Source organism: Phyllostomus discolor, chromosome 12 (assembly GCF_004126475.2).
Source record: "Phyllostomus discolor isolate MPI-MPIP mPhyDis1 chromosome 12, mPhyDis1.pri.v3, whole genome shotgun sequence".
Taxonomy (NCBI): Eukaryota; Metazoa; Chordata; class Mammalia; order Chiroptera; family Phyllostomidae; genus Phyllostomus; species Phyllostomus discolor.
This window is the reverse complement of record NC_040914.2, coordinates 23532997-23551052: the sequence shown is the minus strand read 5'-3', so window position 1 is coordinate 23551052 and position 18056 is coordinate 23532997. Positions and strand designations below refer to the sequence as shown.

Genomic DNA, 18056 nt, shown 5'->3' with positions numbered 1-18056 from the left:
CATAACCCACGCCCTCATCAATGCCCCCACCAGAGTGGTACATTTGTAATATGTGTGAATCTACATTTGCATATCAATGTCACCCAGAGTTTTAGTGCCATAGTGTTCACTGTTGGGTTGTGTATATTCTGTGGGTTTGGAAAACTTATGATATATATCCACCGTTGTAGTGGCATACAGACTAGTTTCTCAGCCCTAAATGTTCTCTGTGCTCTGCTTATCTATCCCTATGTCTCCTAAACTCTTAGAGCCATTGATCTTCTTACTGTTTCTCTCATCTTGTTTTTTTCTACAATGTCATGTAGTTTTTTTTTATAGTCTGTAATCTTTTGAAATTGGACTTTTCTATGTGTTTCTTTCAACTGTTTTCTATTTTTTGTAAAAAGAAGATTTTTTTTATTTACTCACTTTTACAGAGAGGGGAAGGGAGGAGGGAAGAGAGGGAGAGAAACATCAATGTGTGGTTGCCTCTTGCCCACCCCTTACCAGGGACCTGGCCCTCAATTCAGGTGTGTGCCTGACTGGAAATTGAACTGGCAACCTTTTGGTTCATAGGCCAGCACTCAATCCACTGAGCCACCAGCTAGGGTCTGTATTTTTAATTTCATTTATTGTTATTTTAGAGAGACAGAGACCAGAAGAGAGAGATAAAATTTGATTTGTTGTTCCACTTATTTATGAATTCACTGGTAGAATCTTTTATATGCCCTGATTAGTGATTGAATCCACAACCTGGTTTTTCTGGACAATGCTTTAACCAACTGAGCAGCTTGTTAGGAAGATTAATTTTTTTCTCCTACTTCAATGTGTTTAGGTTTCTTTCATGTCTTTTCATGTCGTATTATTTCTTTTTAAAAAATATGTTTTATTTATTTATTTTTAGAGAGGGGAAGGGAGGGAGGAAGAGGGAGAGAAATATCAATGTGTGGTTGTTTCTCACATGGCCCCCACTGGGGACCTGGCCCACAATCCAGGCATGTGCCTGGACCAGGAATCGAACCAGTTACCCTCTGGTTCCCAGCCCATGCTCAATCCACTGAGCTACACCAGCCAGGGTATTATTTCTTTATAGTGCTGAATATTTCATTGTATGTATTTCAGTTTACTTATCTATTCACTTGTTGACATATTTTCATTGCTTCCAATTTCTGGATATTATAGATGAAGCTTCTATTAATATTCTCTGGTAGGTTTTTTTGTAGATAAAAGTTTTTATATATTTAATTAAATAATAAGGAGCACAATTGCTGCATTATGTAGTAAATGTATGTTTAGGGGCTTTTTTGTGATTTTTTTTTTTAAGATTTTATTTATAGAGAGAGAGGAAGGGAGGGAGAAAGAGAAGGAGAGAAACATCAGTGTGTGGTTGTCTTTCACACATCTACTGGGGACCTGGCTGGCAACCCAGGCATGTGCACTGACTGGGAATCAAACTGGCAACCCTTTGATTTGCAGGCCAGTGCTCAATCCATTGAGCCACACCAGCCAGGGTAGGTTTTTTTTTTTAAATTTAAATTTTAATTTTTTATTTATCCTCAGAGAAGGTGGAAGGGATGGAGACACAGAGGGAGAGAAACATTAATGTGTGATAGATACAGTGATGGGTTGCCTCTCTTACGTCCCCAACTAGGGACCTGGCCTGCAACCCAGGCATGTGCCCTAATTGGAAATTAAACTGGCAACCCTTTGGTTCACAGGCCACAGGGCTCAATCCACTGAGCCACACCAGGGAGAGCTGTTTGGGTTGTTTTAAAAATATTTTGTTGTATATGCTATTATAGTTGTCCCAGTATTTTCCCCTTTGTCCCTTCCACCCAGCTAACCCTTTTATTTTTAGTCTTTTGACAATTCTGAGACTCTTTGCAAGGAGATGTACTATTTTACATTTTTCACCAGCAATTAATGAGAGTTCCAGTTGCTCCACATCCACAGCAGCATTTGCTGTGGTCAGTGTTCTGGATTCTTCCCATTAGGGGTTAAGTGTGCTGTTTGTATAACTTTCATTATTTTAATGTGTATTTCCTCTGTGATATGAGGTGTGGATGTTTTTGTAGATATTAATTTTTAATCTACATATATTTTTTAGTGTGATTTCTGTTAAGGTGTTTGTTCCTTTTTATTCAGGTTTGCTTTTTTGTCACTGTTGAGTTTGAAAACATCTTTGTTTGTCTTGCATAATAGTCCTTTACATATTGTCTTTTACAAATATGTTTTCTCAACTTGTGGCTTCTCTGTTTTTTCTCATGATGAAGATCACTTTTTTGTTCGTTTGTATTTTTCCTTAATGATGAGACATGGGTATTTAAATCACAACACTTTGGACTGAAAAACAAAGTTGGTAAAGAATTTTCCTTGAGAAAGTGTGAAGTGAATAAAATTAAGTTTGTTTTTATATTCAATAAAAACAAACATGGATATTATATTTGTAGTTTATTTAATTGTTTAAATAAACATAATGAGCCATGGCTTTAGGAGACCCATTGAGATATATTTTTTTGTCGTTATATGTTAACTAAAATAAAATCTCTTCATTTATTCCAGAGCTTCGGTACCATTATGACAATGGCCATTTTTTTCTTCTGTTCTATATTTTCCATCATGTAAATAATGCTCCAGTGGGTATAGTTGTTTGGTTCCATTTTGAATTTGTGTTGTCACATTCTTTGGATAAATCCCCAGAAATGGAATTGCTGTGTTATGTGGTACTTGTCTGTAAATTTTGAGGAACTTCCACTTTGTTTTTGGTAGTGGCTGTACCTATTTATTTATAATCTCACTGACAGAGCATGAAGGTTTTCATTTCTCCACATCATTGCCCAATCATGTTGTTTGTTACTTCTTTAAGAGATTTATTTATTTACATTTAGAGAGAGAGGAAGGGAGGGAGAAAGAAAGGAAGAGAAACAGTGATGTGTGAGAGAAACATCCGTCCATTGCCCCTCACATGCCCACAACTGGGGATGTGGCTGGCAGCCCAGGCATGTGCCCTGACTGGGAATCTATCCCGTGACCTTTTGGTTTGCAGGCAGGCTCTCAATTCACTGTACCACACCAGCCAGGCCTGCTAATTTATTGATAATTGCCATCCTGATACATGATGTGCTGGTATTTCTCTGTGGTCTCAACATCTTTTCATATGTCTACTGGCCATCTTTGTGCCTTATTTAGAGAAATATTTACTCAGGTCTTCTCCCTATTCTTCAGTCAGATTGTGTGTGTGTGTGTGTGTGTGTGTTAAATTGTGTAAGTTCCTCCTTTATTTTGGATATTTAGCACTGTTGGTGGATATCGTTCCCTCTTTAATAGATTGGGATATTTCTTTGTTTCCTTGATAATTTACTTTGCTATGCAAAAATTTATTTTGTTGTAATCTCATTGGTTTAATATTTTATTTGCTATGCTTACCAAGATACATTAAAAAAAATTTCTAAGAGTGATGGCAGGGTTTATTAAATTTCTTTTCTTACTGTGTTTTCATGTCTTTGGGTCTTACATTTTAGTTTTTAATCCCTTTTGAGTTTATTTTGGTACAGGGCATAAGAAAATGGTTGAGCCCTGTCTGGTGTAGCTCAGTGCATTGAAGAGTGGTTTTGTGAACCAAAGGGTTGCCAGTTCAATTCCCATTCAGAGCATATACCTCCGTTGCAGGCCAGGTTTCCCCACCCCCAGTAGGGGGCAAGTGAGAGACAACCACACATTGATGTTGATCTCCCTCTCTTTCACCCTCCCTTCCCCTCTCTCTAGAATTAAATAAATAAAATAAAGTAAGAAAGATGTTTTTTTTTTTTTTTTAAAAGAAAGTGGTTGAATTATATTATTTTGTGGGTATTCAGTTTTTCTCGCACCACTTATTAAAGAATCTGTCTCACCCTGTTCTGTATTCCTGCTTTTTTTTTATATTAATTAGCTGTATATCTTTGGCAATTTTAAAAATTGTGTTACTTCTTTTATCATGTTGTGTAAAACTTCTTTATGTCTTCTGAATATTAAACTTACAAGATACATGCTTTGCACAAATTTTCTTCCATTCCACAGGTTGTGTTTTTAACCCTTTGTGTATTTACCTTAATGTGCAGGTGTTTTCATATTTGGTGTAATCCCATTTGTCTATATTTAGTTTGTTTTCTTTTGGTAATATAATGAAAAAACAACTGTCATAAAATCTTTCCATACATTTTTTGTATGCTTGACATTAGTCTTTAATCCTGCTCTGTCTTTGGTATTTGGTCAGTTATCAATTACTCTTCTTTTTAGTATGCACTACAATGCATGCACCTCTTATTGACATGGTTTTAGCACTCTGTCATATAAAACAGAAAAACATATTTCAAAGACACTGACAAATAGCTAGATAATTGAACACAATTGTATCTTCCATCTCTTCAGAGTAGAAACTGGGAACTGAGAGTTTCCTTATAATATTGCCATCGTGTGCCAGGGGGTGTAGCAGTATGGTTACCAAATGTAAGCACTCTCTGTTTCTTTTCATTGTACCTTTCTTGGTCTTGCTTTGAACATTTAACATTTTTGAAGTACTAAAAAATATATTCAATAATTGCTTAACTTCAATGTACATTATCTTGAGTGTCATAACTGTGAACCTTTATTTTGCATCTTTCAGCTATGTCATCTGAAGATAACCAGTCCGTGTTGCAAAAGCCAGGAATAGAAGGTTTATTCTCTAAAACGATACTGGTAAGATATGAAAGATGTGCCTTTGATAATGTAATGAAAGGCTGATAAAAAAGTATTTGACAAGAAAAAAGAATGTTAAAGTGCACAGAACTTGTGTAGGATAATTATTCATAATAAAATCCTTGTTACCCAAAGAGGTTAAAAATAGATCATGTCTGGGGAAACTCCCACTTTAAGTCACTTACTTTTGCAGAACAATGTGTTTCCAAATGTGAAGCCTAAAAACAATTTTCTAAGTGTATATATTCTTCTAAAGGCAGTCTGCAAAATCAAGGAACTCTGATAATTTGTAATGTGAATAATTATTTAATTGCCTGAAATGGAGAGTAGGATTAAAATTTCAGTCAGTAGTTCGTGAAAGTTAGTAAATTCTAATACATATGTAAAATTTAAATGTGACCAGCTTGGCAGTCCCTTTATTAAGAATTATTATACTTCATTGAGAAGGAAAGTTTTCTTTTATTCCAATATATAAAATTTTCATGTACTTGGGAGTGGTTTTTAATTCAACCACCATGGTTTAATAGGTATCAGAGAATAGTGATTTGGGAATAAGTGTACATGTTTAATGAAATTATAGGTGTCACTAACGGTCTTTCTATCTTCAATGATTACCAGAGTACATTTAATGAAGACAGAAGTTATCATTGCAATGAAAGTTGGAGAATTTTTAACTGGAAGTCAAATTCTAATAAACATCAGACTACTCATCTTCCAGAAAACCATTGTAAAAGCAGAGAAACCTTTGACCAAATATCAAATGACAGTATATATCAGGTTATTCCTAATGTGGGAAAGATGAAGAAGCAAAGTAAATGTGTCAGATTACTTAAAGAATCTTCAAATAGTACTGAACAAAAGAATATTCCTATTGCAGGGGAAGTATACAAATGTTTACCGTGTGGGAAGTTCTTAAGTCAAATATGTAATTTAAATGGAGTTAAGAAAATCTGTACTGCAGAAAAACATAAATATAAAGAATGTGGTAAAACATATAATTGGCCTTCAGGTCTTACTCTGCATCAGAGAATACATACTAAACAGCAGCCTTATATATGTAGAGAATGTGGCAAAGCCTTTAGGTGGTTCTCAATCCTTACTATTCACCAGAGAATTCATACTGGAGAGAAGCCTTATAAATGTAGAGAATGTGGTAAAGACTTTCGCCAGTCCTCAACCCTTACTCAACATCAGAAAATTCATACTGAAGAGAAGCCTTATAAATGTAGAGAATGTGGCAAAGCCTTTCGCCGGTCTGAAACCCTTACAAACCACCAGAAAATTCATACTGGAGAGAAGCCTTACAAATGTACAGAATGTGGTAAAGCCTTTAGCCGCTCCTCAACTCTTACTCAACATCAGAAAATTCATACTGGAGAGAAGGCTTATAAATGTAGAGAATGTGGTAAAGCGTTTCGCCAGTCCTCAAATCTTATTCAACATCAGAATATTCATATTGGAGAGAAGCCCTATAAATGTAGAGAATGTGGTAAAGCCTTTCGCCAGTCCTCAACCCTTACTCACCATCAGAAAATACATACTGGAGAGAAGCGTTATAAATGTAGAGAATGTGGCAAAGCCTTTAGTTTGTCGTCAACCCTTGCTAGACATCAGAAAATTCATACTGGAGAGAAGCCTTATAAATGTACAGAATGTGGTAAAGCCTTTTGCCGGTCCTCAACGCTTACAAACCATCATAAAATTCATACTGGAGAGAAGCCTTATGAATGTAGAGAATGTAGTAATGCCTTTCATCAGTCCTCAATGCTCACTCAGCATCAGGAAATTCATACTGGAGAGATGCCTTACAAATGTAGATAATATGGTAAAGCCTTTTGCTTGTGCTCAATGCTTACTCAACATCAGAAAGTTCATACTCTAGTGAATTCTCTTAAGTGCAGAGGATGTGCAAAGCCTTTAGGATTCCTCAAACTTTAGTCATCTTCAGAGAATTCATAATGGTGAAAAGCCTCATATATGTAGAAAATGTGATAAAACCTTTCACCAGCCCCCAAACCTTATTCAACATCAGAAAATTCATACTGAAAAGAAGCCTTATAAATGTAGCAAATGTGATAAGCCTTTAGACAATCCCCAGCCCTTACTCAACATTGACCATTCATACTGGAGAGAAGCCTTATGTAGAGAATGTGGCAAAGCCTTTAGGGAATCCTCACAACTTATTCAATATTAGAGAATTCATAATGGTGAATAGCCATGTAAATGTAGGAAATATGGGCAAGCCTTTAAGCAGTCTTCAGTTCTTACTGTAATCATACTGGAAATAAATCTTACCAATGTGGACTATGTGACAAAGTCTTTCTTTACTTCTCAAAACATATACCACATCAGGTCATTCATACTGGAGAGAAACCATATAAATGTAAGTGCCAAATCTTTTAATCATCAGTAGTGTCTCTAGAGGAAAACTATTCAGCAGTAGAGAATGTGGCAAAGCTTTTACCCTGTGTTCAAAACTTCCTTGACATTGGAGACTTCATGCTGGAGGGAAACAAAAAATATAAAGAATATAACAAAACTTTAACCATTACTCAAGCCTCCTTCAAGGTTAGAGAATTTATATGGGAGAGAAGTCTTAAAAATGTAATGAATTTGGTAGTGTTTAATCCTCATCCATACCTCTATCAATATCTTATAATTTATACTGGATAAAATGTAGCAAATATAAAAAATGTGGCAAAGTTCTACCCATATCTTACTCCACATCAGAATTCATTCTAAAGAGAAAAAATACTAATGAAGAATGTTCAAAATTGTTTTTTCAAAGTTTACAGATTATTTGATATGTAAGAATTTAAACCAGAGGAAAAAAACCTTAAAAAAGAAGATTGTAAGAAATTGTACAGGTGGACCTACAGGGAATGTACAATGGGTGTGGAATTCTACCTTCATAATAATGACTGGCTTTTGTCCAATACATACAGTTCACAAATCCCAAAGAATTTATGCCTGAAATTGGTGTTAAAGATGTAAAGATTTAGGAATGTATGTAATAGAAACAATTTTAAAATATGAGTGAATTCACAGTAGAATGCTAAAAATAGTTTTCAGGTATTGATATAAATCAGAATACTTACTATAGAGAATCAGAATTTAAAAACATAGAGAATTACTTTTTTAAAAGATTTTATTTATTTTCAATGACAATATATGGGAGGGAGAGAAACATTAATGTTCAAGAGAAACATGGATCAGTTGGCTCTCACATGCCCAATACTGGGGATCTGGCTCACAACCCTGGCATGTACCTTGACCTGGAATTAAACAGTGACCTTTTGGTTCACAGGCTGGCACTGAATCCACTGAGCCATACCAGCCAGAGCTAGGTCATTACTTTTTGATGTGCTTAAAAATGTCAAGGGAATGGGTGTCTGGATATGCATAGTTAACACAGAATATATAATATTGTATATCAACAGTATTTGAAATATTTTGAAAAGGAATTGTTAATGTGATTCCAGTCTCCTATCAGTTGATGCTACTATATTTTTATTCCTGGTGTATATGTGAAGTCATGGGGTTAATTTTTGGTTCCTTAAAAATCTGTGAACTCTTGAATTCAGCTACAGAGACCTCATAGCCATTATCCACTGAAGTGCTAGGGTCATAGCATCTTAATTGCTCTCCAAGCAAGAAACCTTGTTGGTTCTGATCAGTAGTTTGGAAATTTTCTAATAGAATGACACATCAGAATTTGGTAAATATTTTTATTATATGTATATATTTTAGAAAAAATGAAGGTTACAACTCATGGAGACCCTGTATTTTTAAGTGTGAATATGGCTTTTTGGAAAATAACATAATGGCATTTGTGTGCTTAGAAATTAGAATGATCTGCCATGACTGGCGTGGCTCAGTGGCTTGGGTGTTGTCCCAGGAAAAGAAAGGTCACCCATTCAATTCCTTGTTAGAACACATGTCTGATTTGAGGGCAAGGCATGTGAGAAGCAACTGGTCCACATTTCTCTGACAAGTCAGTGTTTCTCTACCTCTCTTTCTTGCTCCTTTCCTCTTTCTAGAAATAAATAAAATCTATTTAAAAAAAAAATGAAAGAAAATTTGTGCCATGGCTTGTATGACTCAGTGGATTGAGTGCCAGCCTGCAAACTCTTAAGGTTGCCAGTTCGATTCCCATTCAGGGCACATGCCTGGGTTTTGGGCCAGGTCTGTGGTTGGGGCATGTGAGAGGCAACCAATCGATGTTTCTCTCACACATCAGTGTTTCTCTCCCTTTCTTCCTTTCATCCCCCCTCTCTAAAAGTAAATAAAATCTTTAAAAAGAAATTAGAATGATCTTTCTGGTCCCAGTTTTCATTCAAGTCCTTGAGAATTTCTCAGTGTTACATCACTGCCTTTTCCTTTACTGAAGTAAAAACAGGACAAATTTAACAGGCTTTAGTTTTTAATCATAAATGTAGCCAACTCTTGCTCATTCTTTCTAGAGAAATTCCAGAGACCATTGCAGACTTTAAGTTGAAACATTTTCTTTATGATTTTGGATGCAAAATTATTTTCTATGTTTTTTACATAGTTGGGGTATATCCATTGGCCCACACATACCTTGAGTGTATTTTAAGCCATCAGCACCATTTCAAGGAATTTCAGGTGGAGACAGTTTAAAATGGAAGCCCAAAAGTCCAATTGGCTTTTTCATTGTCCTTTGCTGGATCTGTACAAGCTGCTAAATATTAGTCCGTATGCATGCACCTGCCTGAAAAATCACAAACATAGAAACTATATATTGGATACTATTCTACTTCCTGACATAGGTATAGACACAATATATGTAGCATTATATATATGCATCTATTGATGTTTTATGTCTAGGACTCATTACCTGGACCAGTGGCTTTATAATTTTAGTTTGTTGTAGGACAAAGTCCAGGGCTCAGAACATATATAGGAGTAAAATGTCAGGTAGATTAGAGTTGTTCCATATTAAAAGAAAGCTCTTATTGTCCCTCAGATTAGAGTTGATTCTGCTTTCATTGTGTCCAGAATATACTTCCACTTTGGGGTAAAGTTCTTTAAATGTTCCACATCCATCTTCTCTAATGTGTCATTTAAGACCACAGTTTTCTTGTTGGTTTTCTGTGAGTTCTATCTATGGATGTCAATGGAAAGTTAAAGTCCCCTACTGTGACTGTATTGCTGAATATGAAGTTTGCAATAACTGTATACCTATCAGTAATCACTTAAGTATAAATATATTAAATGATCATATCAAAAAGAGAAGTTAGCCCTGACCGGTATGTCTCTTTGTTGGTTGGTCATTGTCTTGCAAAGCAAAAGGTCTGTGGTTTTATTCCTGGCCAGGGGACATGCCTGGGTTGCAAGAAGTCATCAGATGGGGTGCGTATGAGAGGCAACCGATTGATGTTTCTCTCACATCTATGTTTCTCTCCTGCTCTCTAAAAATAAATAAAATCTAAAAAACAGGGGGTAGTGAATAGATAGCACAGCAAGAGCCATGAATATGCTGCCTACAAGAGACCCACATTAAACGAAAAGACACAAAGTGAAAGTAAAAAGGTAAAAAATGTTAATTCACCTCTACCTTTGGGCCCCAGAAGAACTTGCTCTGCAGAGAATTCTGTTCTACTGAGACATCTAATAGTGGATTGTGCACATATAATAGGTATGAGAATAACCACGCTAATAATGAGCTGAGTTTTAATGGAGTCAATATATAAACAATTTTTAGATACCCAGAAACTTGTTTTGACAGGTCAGAGCAGGCTTGATGGGTTAACTGAGGTAAAGATGCTTTTTTTAAAAAAGTGACTCACTTAATTGATAATTGTTTACTTTCTCTTTTTAAAATTTGGAACCCCAATATAGTCAAGTCTATGCCATTGTGAAAAAGTATTTCATTTTAATGGAAATTTTAGAATGCTGTGGTAGCTATACTTTTGTCAAACAAACAAAAAAAGAATTTAAAAGAGAGGCTATAAAAAGAAAGGATATTTTATAATCACAAAAGGATGAACTTACCAAGAGGATATGACCCTTGTAAACATTAATGCACCCAATGTAGGGAGGGGCACCTGAATATAGAAAGCAAATACTCAAAAACATAAGAGGGACTGACCTTTTAAATTTGGATTTCTTGTTTTTGGTTATTGAGTTGTGTGTTTGTTTTTTAAGATTTTATTTATTTATTTTTAGAGGGGAAGGGAGGGAGAAAGAGAGGGAGAGAAACAATGTGTTGTTACTCTCACGTGGTCCCCACTGGGGACCTGGCCCACATCCCAGGCGTGTGCCCTGATTGGGAATTGAATCAGCAGCCCTTTGGTTCATAGCCTGGTGCTCAATCCATTGGGCTACACCAGCCAGGGTGGTTATTGAGTTGTAAGAATTAGTCAGATATGGATAGTAGACCCTTACAAGGTCTGTGACTTAACAATTATTTCCTCCTTTTTGATAGACTACATTTTTACTTACGTGGTAGTATCCTTCATTACACAGAGAATTAATTTTGATGAAGATTGATTTATTTCATCTTTCCTTTTTTTGTATTGGTATTATATATAAAAATATACTGGTAAATCCAGTCATGAACATTTATCCCTATAATTTTATCTAAGAATCCTATATACCCGCTTCTTACATTGAGGTCCCATATATTGATAGCTTTTGTGTCTTGGCTAAATTATAACTATTTTAATTTAAAATACCTACTGAACCCTGGTTGTTCTGGCTCATTGGATTGAGTGCCAGCCTGAGAACTAAATGGTTGCCAGTTTGATTCCTAGTCAAGACATATGCCTGGGTTGCTGGCCAGGTCCCCAGTGGGTGGCGCACGGGAGGCAAATACACATTGATATTTCCCCTCTCTTTAAAAATAAGTAAATAAAATCTTAAAAAAAATAAAATACCTACTGAATCTGCCTTGGTTGGTGTGGTTCAGTGGGTTGAGTGCTTGCCTGCGAACTGAAAGGTCACCTGTTTGACTCTTGGTCAAGGCACATGCCTGGGTTGTGGGCCAGGGGTCCCCAGTTGGGGGCATGCAAGGGCCCCACATGGGGGTTGATGTATCAATGGCACATGGTTGTTTCTCTCCCTCTCTCACTCCCTTCCTCTCTCTAGGAATGAAGAAAGTCTTTTCAAAATAAATAAAATAAAACACCTTAGAATGCTTAAATAACCACCAGGGCTTTTGTGACATTGATCTGCAGAAAATAAAAAATGCTTACTGTTAAAAAATCAGGTTCATATATACTGTTTTTAAAGTTTTTTATACAGTTTATTGGGGTGACATTGTTTAATATAATTGTATTGTTTCAGGGGTACTGTATTATATCATCAGCATATCGTGTTCTTTTTTTTCTAAAGATTTTATTTATTTTTTAGAGAGGAAAGGGAGGGAGAAAGAGAGAGAGAAACATCAATGTGCGGTTGCTGGGGGTCATGGCCTGCAACCCAGGCATGTAACCTGACTGGGAATTGAACCTGCGACACTTTGGTTCACAGCCTGCGCTCAATCCACTGAGCTATGCCAGCCAGGGCTTGCATATTGTGTTCTTTATTCACCATCCGAAGTCAAGTGTCCATCAGCCTTTATCTTCACTTTACCATCTTTTACCCTCCTACACCCCCCTTTGCCTTTGAAAATCACCATTATGTTTTCTGCGTCTATGAGGGTTGCTTTTGGGGGCTCTTTTGGTTTTTGTTTTCTTTTTTGCCTAATTTCTTATGTACCTTTTAAACCAAATTGTGTAATAAAAACCTATCTTATTACCCTGGCTGGTCTGGCTCAGTGGATTGAGTGCTGGCCTGAGAACAAAAGAGTCACCGGTTCAATTCCCAGGCAGGGCACATACCTGGGTTGTGGGCCAGGTCCTCAGTAGGGGGCACATGAGAAGCAAACACACTGATGTTTCTCTTTCTCTTTCTCTTTCCCTTCCCCTCTCTCTAAAAATAAAATCCTTTTTTTATTTTTAAGATTTTGTTTATTTATTTTTAGAGAGGGAAGGGAGGGAGATAGAAACATCAATGTGTGGTTGCTGGGGGTCATGGCCTGCAACCCAGGCATGTGCCCTGACTGGGAATCAAACCTGCGACACTTTGGTTCGCAGCCCGTGCTCAATCCACTGAGCTACACCAGCCAGGGCTTAAAATCTTTAAATTTTTAAAAAATAATTTTTGAAAACCTGTCAGGTTTATTGTATTAAAAATTAATATTTTTGAGTCAGAGTGATGTTTTTTCTTTAACTTCAAATGCATTTATAAAATCAGAATGAATGTTTCTTGCATCAGTCTTGTTTTTCATATATTCTTAGGCATTTGTGCCCATCAGTATATCACTATGTATGTACTTTCTTTAATCCTTGTTTGTATAGAGCAGCAAGGATATCCAATATGCCCCTAAACAAACTGTACTGACCAACTGTGTTGATAGTACAGCGCCCACTTCCTATCTCTAATGGAGGCCTGAGTAGACACCCTTTCCCAGGAGGATCACAATGAAGCCTCTTCCTGACTTCCATGCCACTGCCACATGCAGAAATGTAATAACAATACTTAATGCCTTATGTGAACAATAAAAGTAAAGTGTAGCACTAGATTTCAAATTATCAGTAGTGTAAGTTATACCATTAATAATATGTAATGAGCCCTGGCTGCTGTGGCTTAGTGGATTAAGTACCAGACTGCAAACCGAAAGGTCACTGGTTTGATTCCTAGTCAGGGCACATGCCTGGGTTGTGGGCCAGGTACCCAGTTGGGGGTGTTAAGGAATTCATTGATGTTTCTGTCCCTCTTCATCCCTTCCCCTCTCTCTAAAAATAAATAAAATCTTTAAAAAAATTTGTTTAACAGGAAATATGCAAGTTAATATCTACTATTCTGTGGCTCTTCTGAAGAAGGTCTTGGCAAGTGTTAGATCAACCACAAAGTAAATATACATGCTACAGAAGTATGTAAAAAGTTATTTCCAATAAAGGGCACCTTTTTTCTCAGCACTAATACAAGTTTTAAAACTTTTATGGTATTTTTTACCCTGATATTTTAGTGAGCTTTTATTATTTTAAGTAAATAAATAGTATACTCAAGTAGATTGAAACTTTGGAAGATAATTGCTTTTGATCAAAAGTAAGAACCTTTCCCCTGTCCCTCTGTCTCCCAGCTGTGAGGACCGATTTAACTTCCTCTGAGGTGTGCTCACTGCACGCACACACACACACACACACATTCACCATTTCTCTATAGATGAAATCTTACACAAGAAAACATCTTTCATAGTTGATGTTGACTAGCAGATATAATAACAAAAGTCATTGAATGCAAAGAGGGAGATAAACATTGGATATTTGATAATTGAGCTTACTTTCCTTAAGGCTCATATTACAGAGAATATACCTCCCTAATAAAGGTTACAAAATCTGATTCTTGAGGCAAAAATAAATCCAAATGCATCTTTGAGTTTATATGTTTTTTTTAATTTTATTTATTTATTTTTAGAGAGGGAAGGGAGGGAGAGAGAGAGAGAGAGAAACATCAATGTGCGGTTGCTGGGGGTTATGGCCTGCAACGCAGGAATGTAATGTACCCTGGCTGGGAATCGAACCTGGGACACTTCGGTTCCTAGCCCGCGCTCAATCCACTGAGCTACGCCAGCCAGGGCTGAGTTTATATGTTTTATAGACTTAGCTATTCACACCTGATACAAGATTCTGAAATAGGACACCAAAAAAGAAAAAAGTTACAATTTTAACTCTGGCTGGTGTGGCTCAATGGATTGAGCACCAGACTAAACCGAAAGGTCATTGGTTCTATTCCCAGTTGGGGCACATGACTGGGTTATGGGCCAGGTACCCAGCAGGGGACGTGCAAGAGGCTATGACACATCAATACTTTTCTTCCTCCTTTCCCCTATAAGGACATACAATCTTTAAAAAACAAAGTTACAATTTTAAAATAAAAAGTAAACTTTATAGTTATTGTCCCAAGGAACAAATAATGAATTTGAAATTAAATTGTATTTTGGATGCGATTTTAGTACCATGAGAACAAATTCATCTCAAAGGTATTTGAGCTAATTTATTACAAGTATGGTACAGAACATTAATGTAACATAACAACTTTTAAAACCTTATATCATTTTTATTTATTTTTAAAAAGATTTTATTTATTTTTAGAGAGGGGGGAGGGAGGGAGAAAGAGAGGGAAACATCACTGTGTGGTTGCCGCACATGTACTCAGTTCCAGGCACCTGGCCTGCAACCCAGGTGTGCCTTGACAGAATCAAACCAGCAACCCTTTGTTTGGTTCACAGGCTGTCATTCAATGTATTGAACCACACCAGGGCTAAAACCTTATTTTCTTTTTAAAAGCAATGTATATTGTCCTAAATAATTACATTTTTTAGTTCCATTTAATATCACAGGTCATGTCTTGTAAGACTCTGAAAGAGCCTTGTTGAGTACTGGCTTCCCTGCGGGAAAAGAAAAGGAAAAGCTGCCAAGTATCAGTATGTGACTGTCTATTCCACCCAGGGAGAGCTGTGTATTTCACATTCTAGTTCTTAATGGTTAGAGATAACTGCAGTACTGTTTAATAAAACTGTTTCCACTAATTCTAATTGCAGAAACATTTCTGGATCCAACACCTTCCCCACCTCCAGTTTCTCAGAGATCCTAGTTCCTACAAAGTTGCTTCATCCTCACCATCAGGAAGTGCTTGCAATCTTAGGCAAAAATAGCTTTTGACTTAAACCTTTTCAAAGGTGAAAGATAATATGAAACAACTTACTTTCTAACACAAGAGGCTCACATAAATATATCCTTTCACCTTAAAACTGTTCAACATAGCAACCTAAATTGGGTAGGAAGCAATGCTTCTCCACAGACAAAACCACACAGAAACATTTCTCTTTTAAAAAACTGTTGCCTTGCCTGGTGTTACTCAGTTGGTTACGCATCATCCTGCAAAGTGAAAGGGATCCAGCTTGATTCCTAGTCAGGTCATCTGTCTAAGTTGCAGACTCAGTCTCTGGTTGGGGCTGGTACAAGATGTTTCCTGTTTTTCCCTCCTGCCTGTCTTGAAAAACATTGGGGGTTTTCAATTACCGTTTATATTCAATATTATTTTGTATTAGTTTTAGCTGTACTAATAGCATGTTTAGACAATCATATATTTTACAAAATACTACTGATGATTCCAGTACCTGGCATACATAGTTATTAAAATATTACTGACTATATTCTCTATGCTGCAGTTCACATCCCTGTGACTCATTTGTAACTGCCATTTTGTACTTTCTAATCCCTTCACCTTCACTTGGGCCAAACCTCCTTTTCTCTGGCATTCTTTACTTTGTTTTCTATGAATTCTTTTGTATTTTCTTTATGTATTTTGTTTTAGTTTCCAGGTTGTAAAGAGTAGGACTGAACTAAGATGGCACGTTAAGTCTTGTTAACAAAGATGTTGAGGAAAGCCATGTTTAGGGCATGTACAGTAGAGCAGTGATGCAGCGGGATGATGCAACCTCTCAAGCATGCTCAGTGTATAGGAAATAATGTGCTTATCTGGAAGGTAACACCACCCTCTCAGAGCATGCACTATAGAACTACATTAACCACATGTACCTATTGAAGTTACCCAAAACAACATGTGTTAATTAGAAGCTGAGGCAACACTGCATTATACAAGAGTGCATAAGCAAAAGACTTCAGACCATGTAAAATGCATCCTGAGAGCAATTACATTGAGATGTCCTGCACCTTCTGCCTCAGGAGAAAGAGTTCCACCTTGATTTTGTCCCTCTGACTTTTCCTTGCAAGACAAGGGCTGCCCGGCTGCCTCCCAGACCGGGACCAGATCTGGACTCTTGAGATTCAGGTTTGTTACTAGCCAGTTCTCTCGTGTGATATTGTAACTGATTTTTTTCTGTGTTATTGCTACTGATTATTATTGAGATTGAACCTGAGCAATAAAAGCTGAGTGAATAGTATAGTCAACTGTGTTGACTCACAGGTGTTATTCTTTGGTGCCAGAATTGCCTGTGGGGCTGGTGGCCCAGCTCTTTAATTTTCTAAGGCCTGGATCAGATGACCAGAGTGGGACTAAAAGGCTGAGTTATAGGAACAAATATATTGCAAAAGAGTCACCTGTGACATAGATATAAGTGAAATCATATTGTCACAGGTGGGCACAGGTAACCAGGTTCTTAGTGATCGGGTCAAAGAATTGAACCGAACACCCAGAGTTCATAGAAGAGAACATGGGAGCAGGCCAACTCCAAGCAGAGACTGACCTCATGGGTTGGAGGGACTCTATTCTTATAGGGAGGATCCTTTCTGGCTAGTTTTGCTGGGCTTTTACTGCGCAGGTACAAGGAGTTGGATTTCAAGGCTACTGTGCATGTGGTTTCCCATGATCCTCCCCAACTGGCTACCAGGGAAGAGGGTCCCACAAAACTACGGAATTAATAGTTTCTCCTGGGGTCCCGCTGTACTAGGTTCACCTTTCCCTAAGCCAGAGAATTATAGCTCTCCATGCTAGAGATTGGTGAAAAAGAAAAGAGTTATTTATTCAAGTTATACAGGCTAAAAGTAATGACTTAATGTCTTTGTTAAAATCCCCAAGTCCCTTGAAACACCCACAAACACACACAGTCCTTCCTTTCCCCCCTTTGCCCAGTCTGAGGTACCGTATCTCAGGAAAAGAAATAGTCTGTCGCTTAGGCAGCTCTTGGTTTTTCCTAGTAATTTGTGCTCAGCTGGCAGGCCTTCCTTAGTTCCCAGCACCATTGGTTGTGTTGCCAGGATCTCCAGCTAAAGCCTTGTGGTGATTCTCATGGCTGCGGGGGGGGGGGGGGGGGGGGGCGGGAGGTGATCCCCCTTTCTGGGAGAGCAATGGCAGCAGCAGCAGCAGCACCGTGAGGGCTAGTGCAGAGCTCATTGTGTCCTGGCCAGGGCAGGTGGTTGCAAGGTTGGCTGAGCCCGAGCCGTGAGAGCGTGAGCGCAGCGTGTGGAGGCCTGGCGGTGGCTGTGGCGGCAGGGTGGTGACCTCGTGCTCCCGAGTCACTTACTGATGGCCTCTTCTCGCGGCCGCGGCCGCAGAGCGGGCTGCGGCTCGAAGCCAGGCGGTAGAGGAGCTGCAGGTGGCTGCATCATGGACAGTGTTGCCTGCCCGGCTGCGAGAGTCCCCGCTCTGCTAAAGCCACATGGTTCTCTCCTCAATGGCTGCCGCACTTGAGTTTAAATCCCCGCGCCAATCTTCCTCTGCAGCCCCATTTCCGGCTCCTCCCACACTTGATTCCACATGCCAGAACTCTCAAAGCCTTCCAGCTTTAGTGGACTGCCATTGTGGGTCTGGGCAGGTGTGGCCCCATGTCA

At 37.9% G+C, this 18056-nt stretch overlaps 1 protein-coding gene across 1 annotated transcript in view; it reads left to right on the top strand.

Moving 5' to 3' along the window:
- LOC114511114 (zinc finger protein 420-like) overlaps positions 1 to 8431 on the top strand; it is a 132680-nt gene extending 124249 nt beyond the window's left edge. The window contains 2 exon segments of the mRNA XM_036012894.1: positions 4622 to 4695; positions 5314 to 8431. Of these exon segments, the coding sequence (XP_035868787.1) occupies positions 4622 to 4695; positions 5314 to 6633 (1394 nt within the window). The 3' untranslated portion in view covers positions 6634 to 8431.
- Positions 8432 to 18056: the final 9625 nt, after the last annotated feature.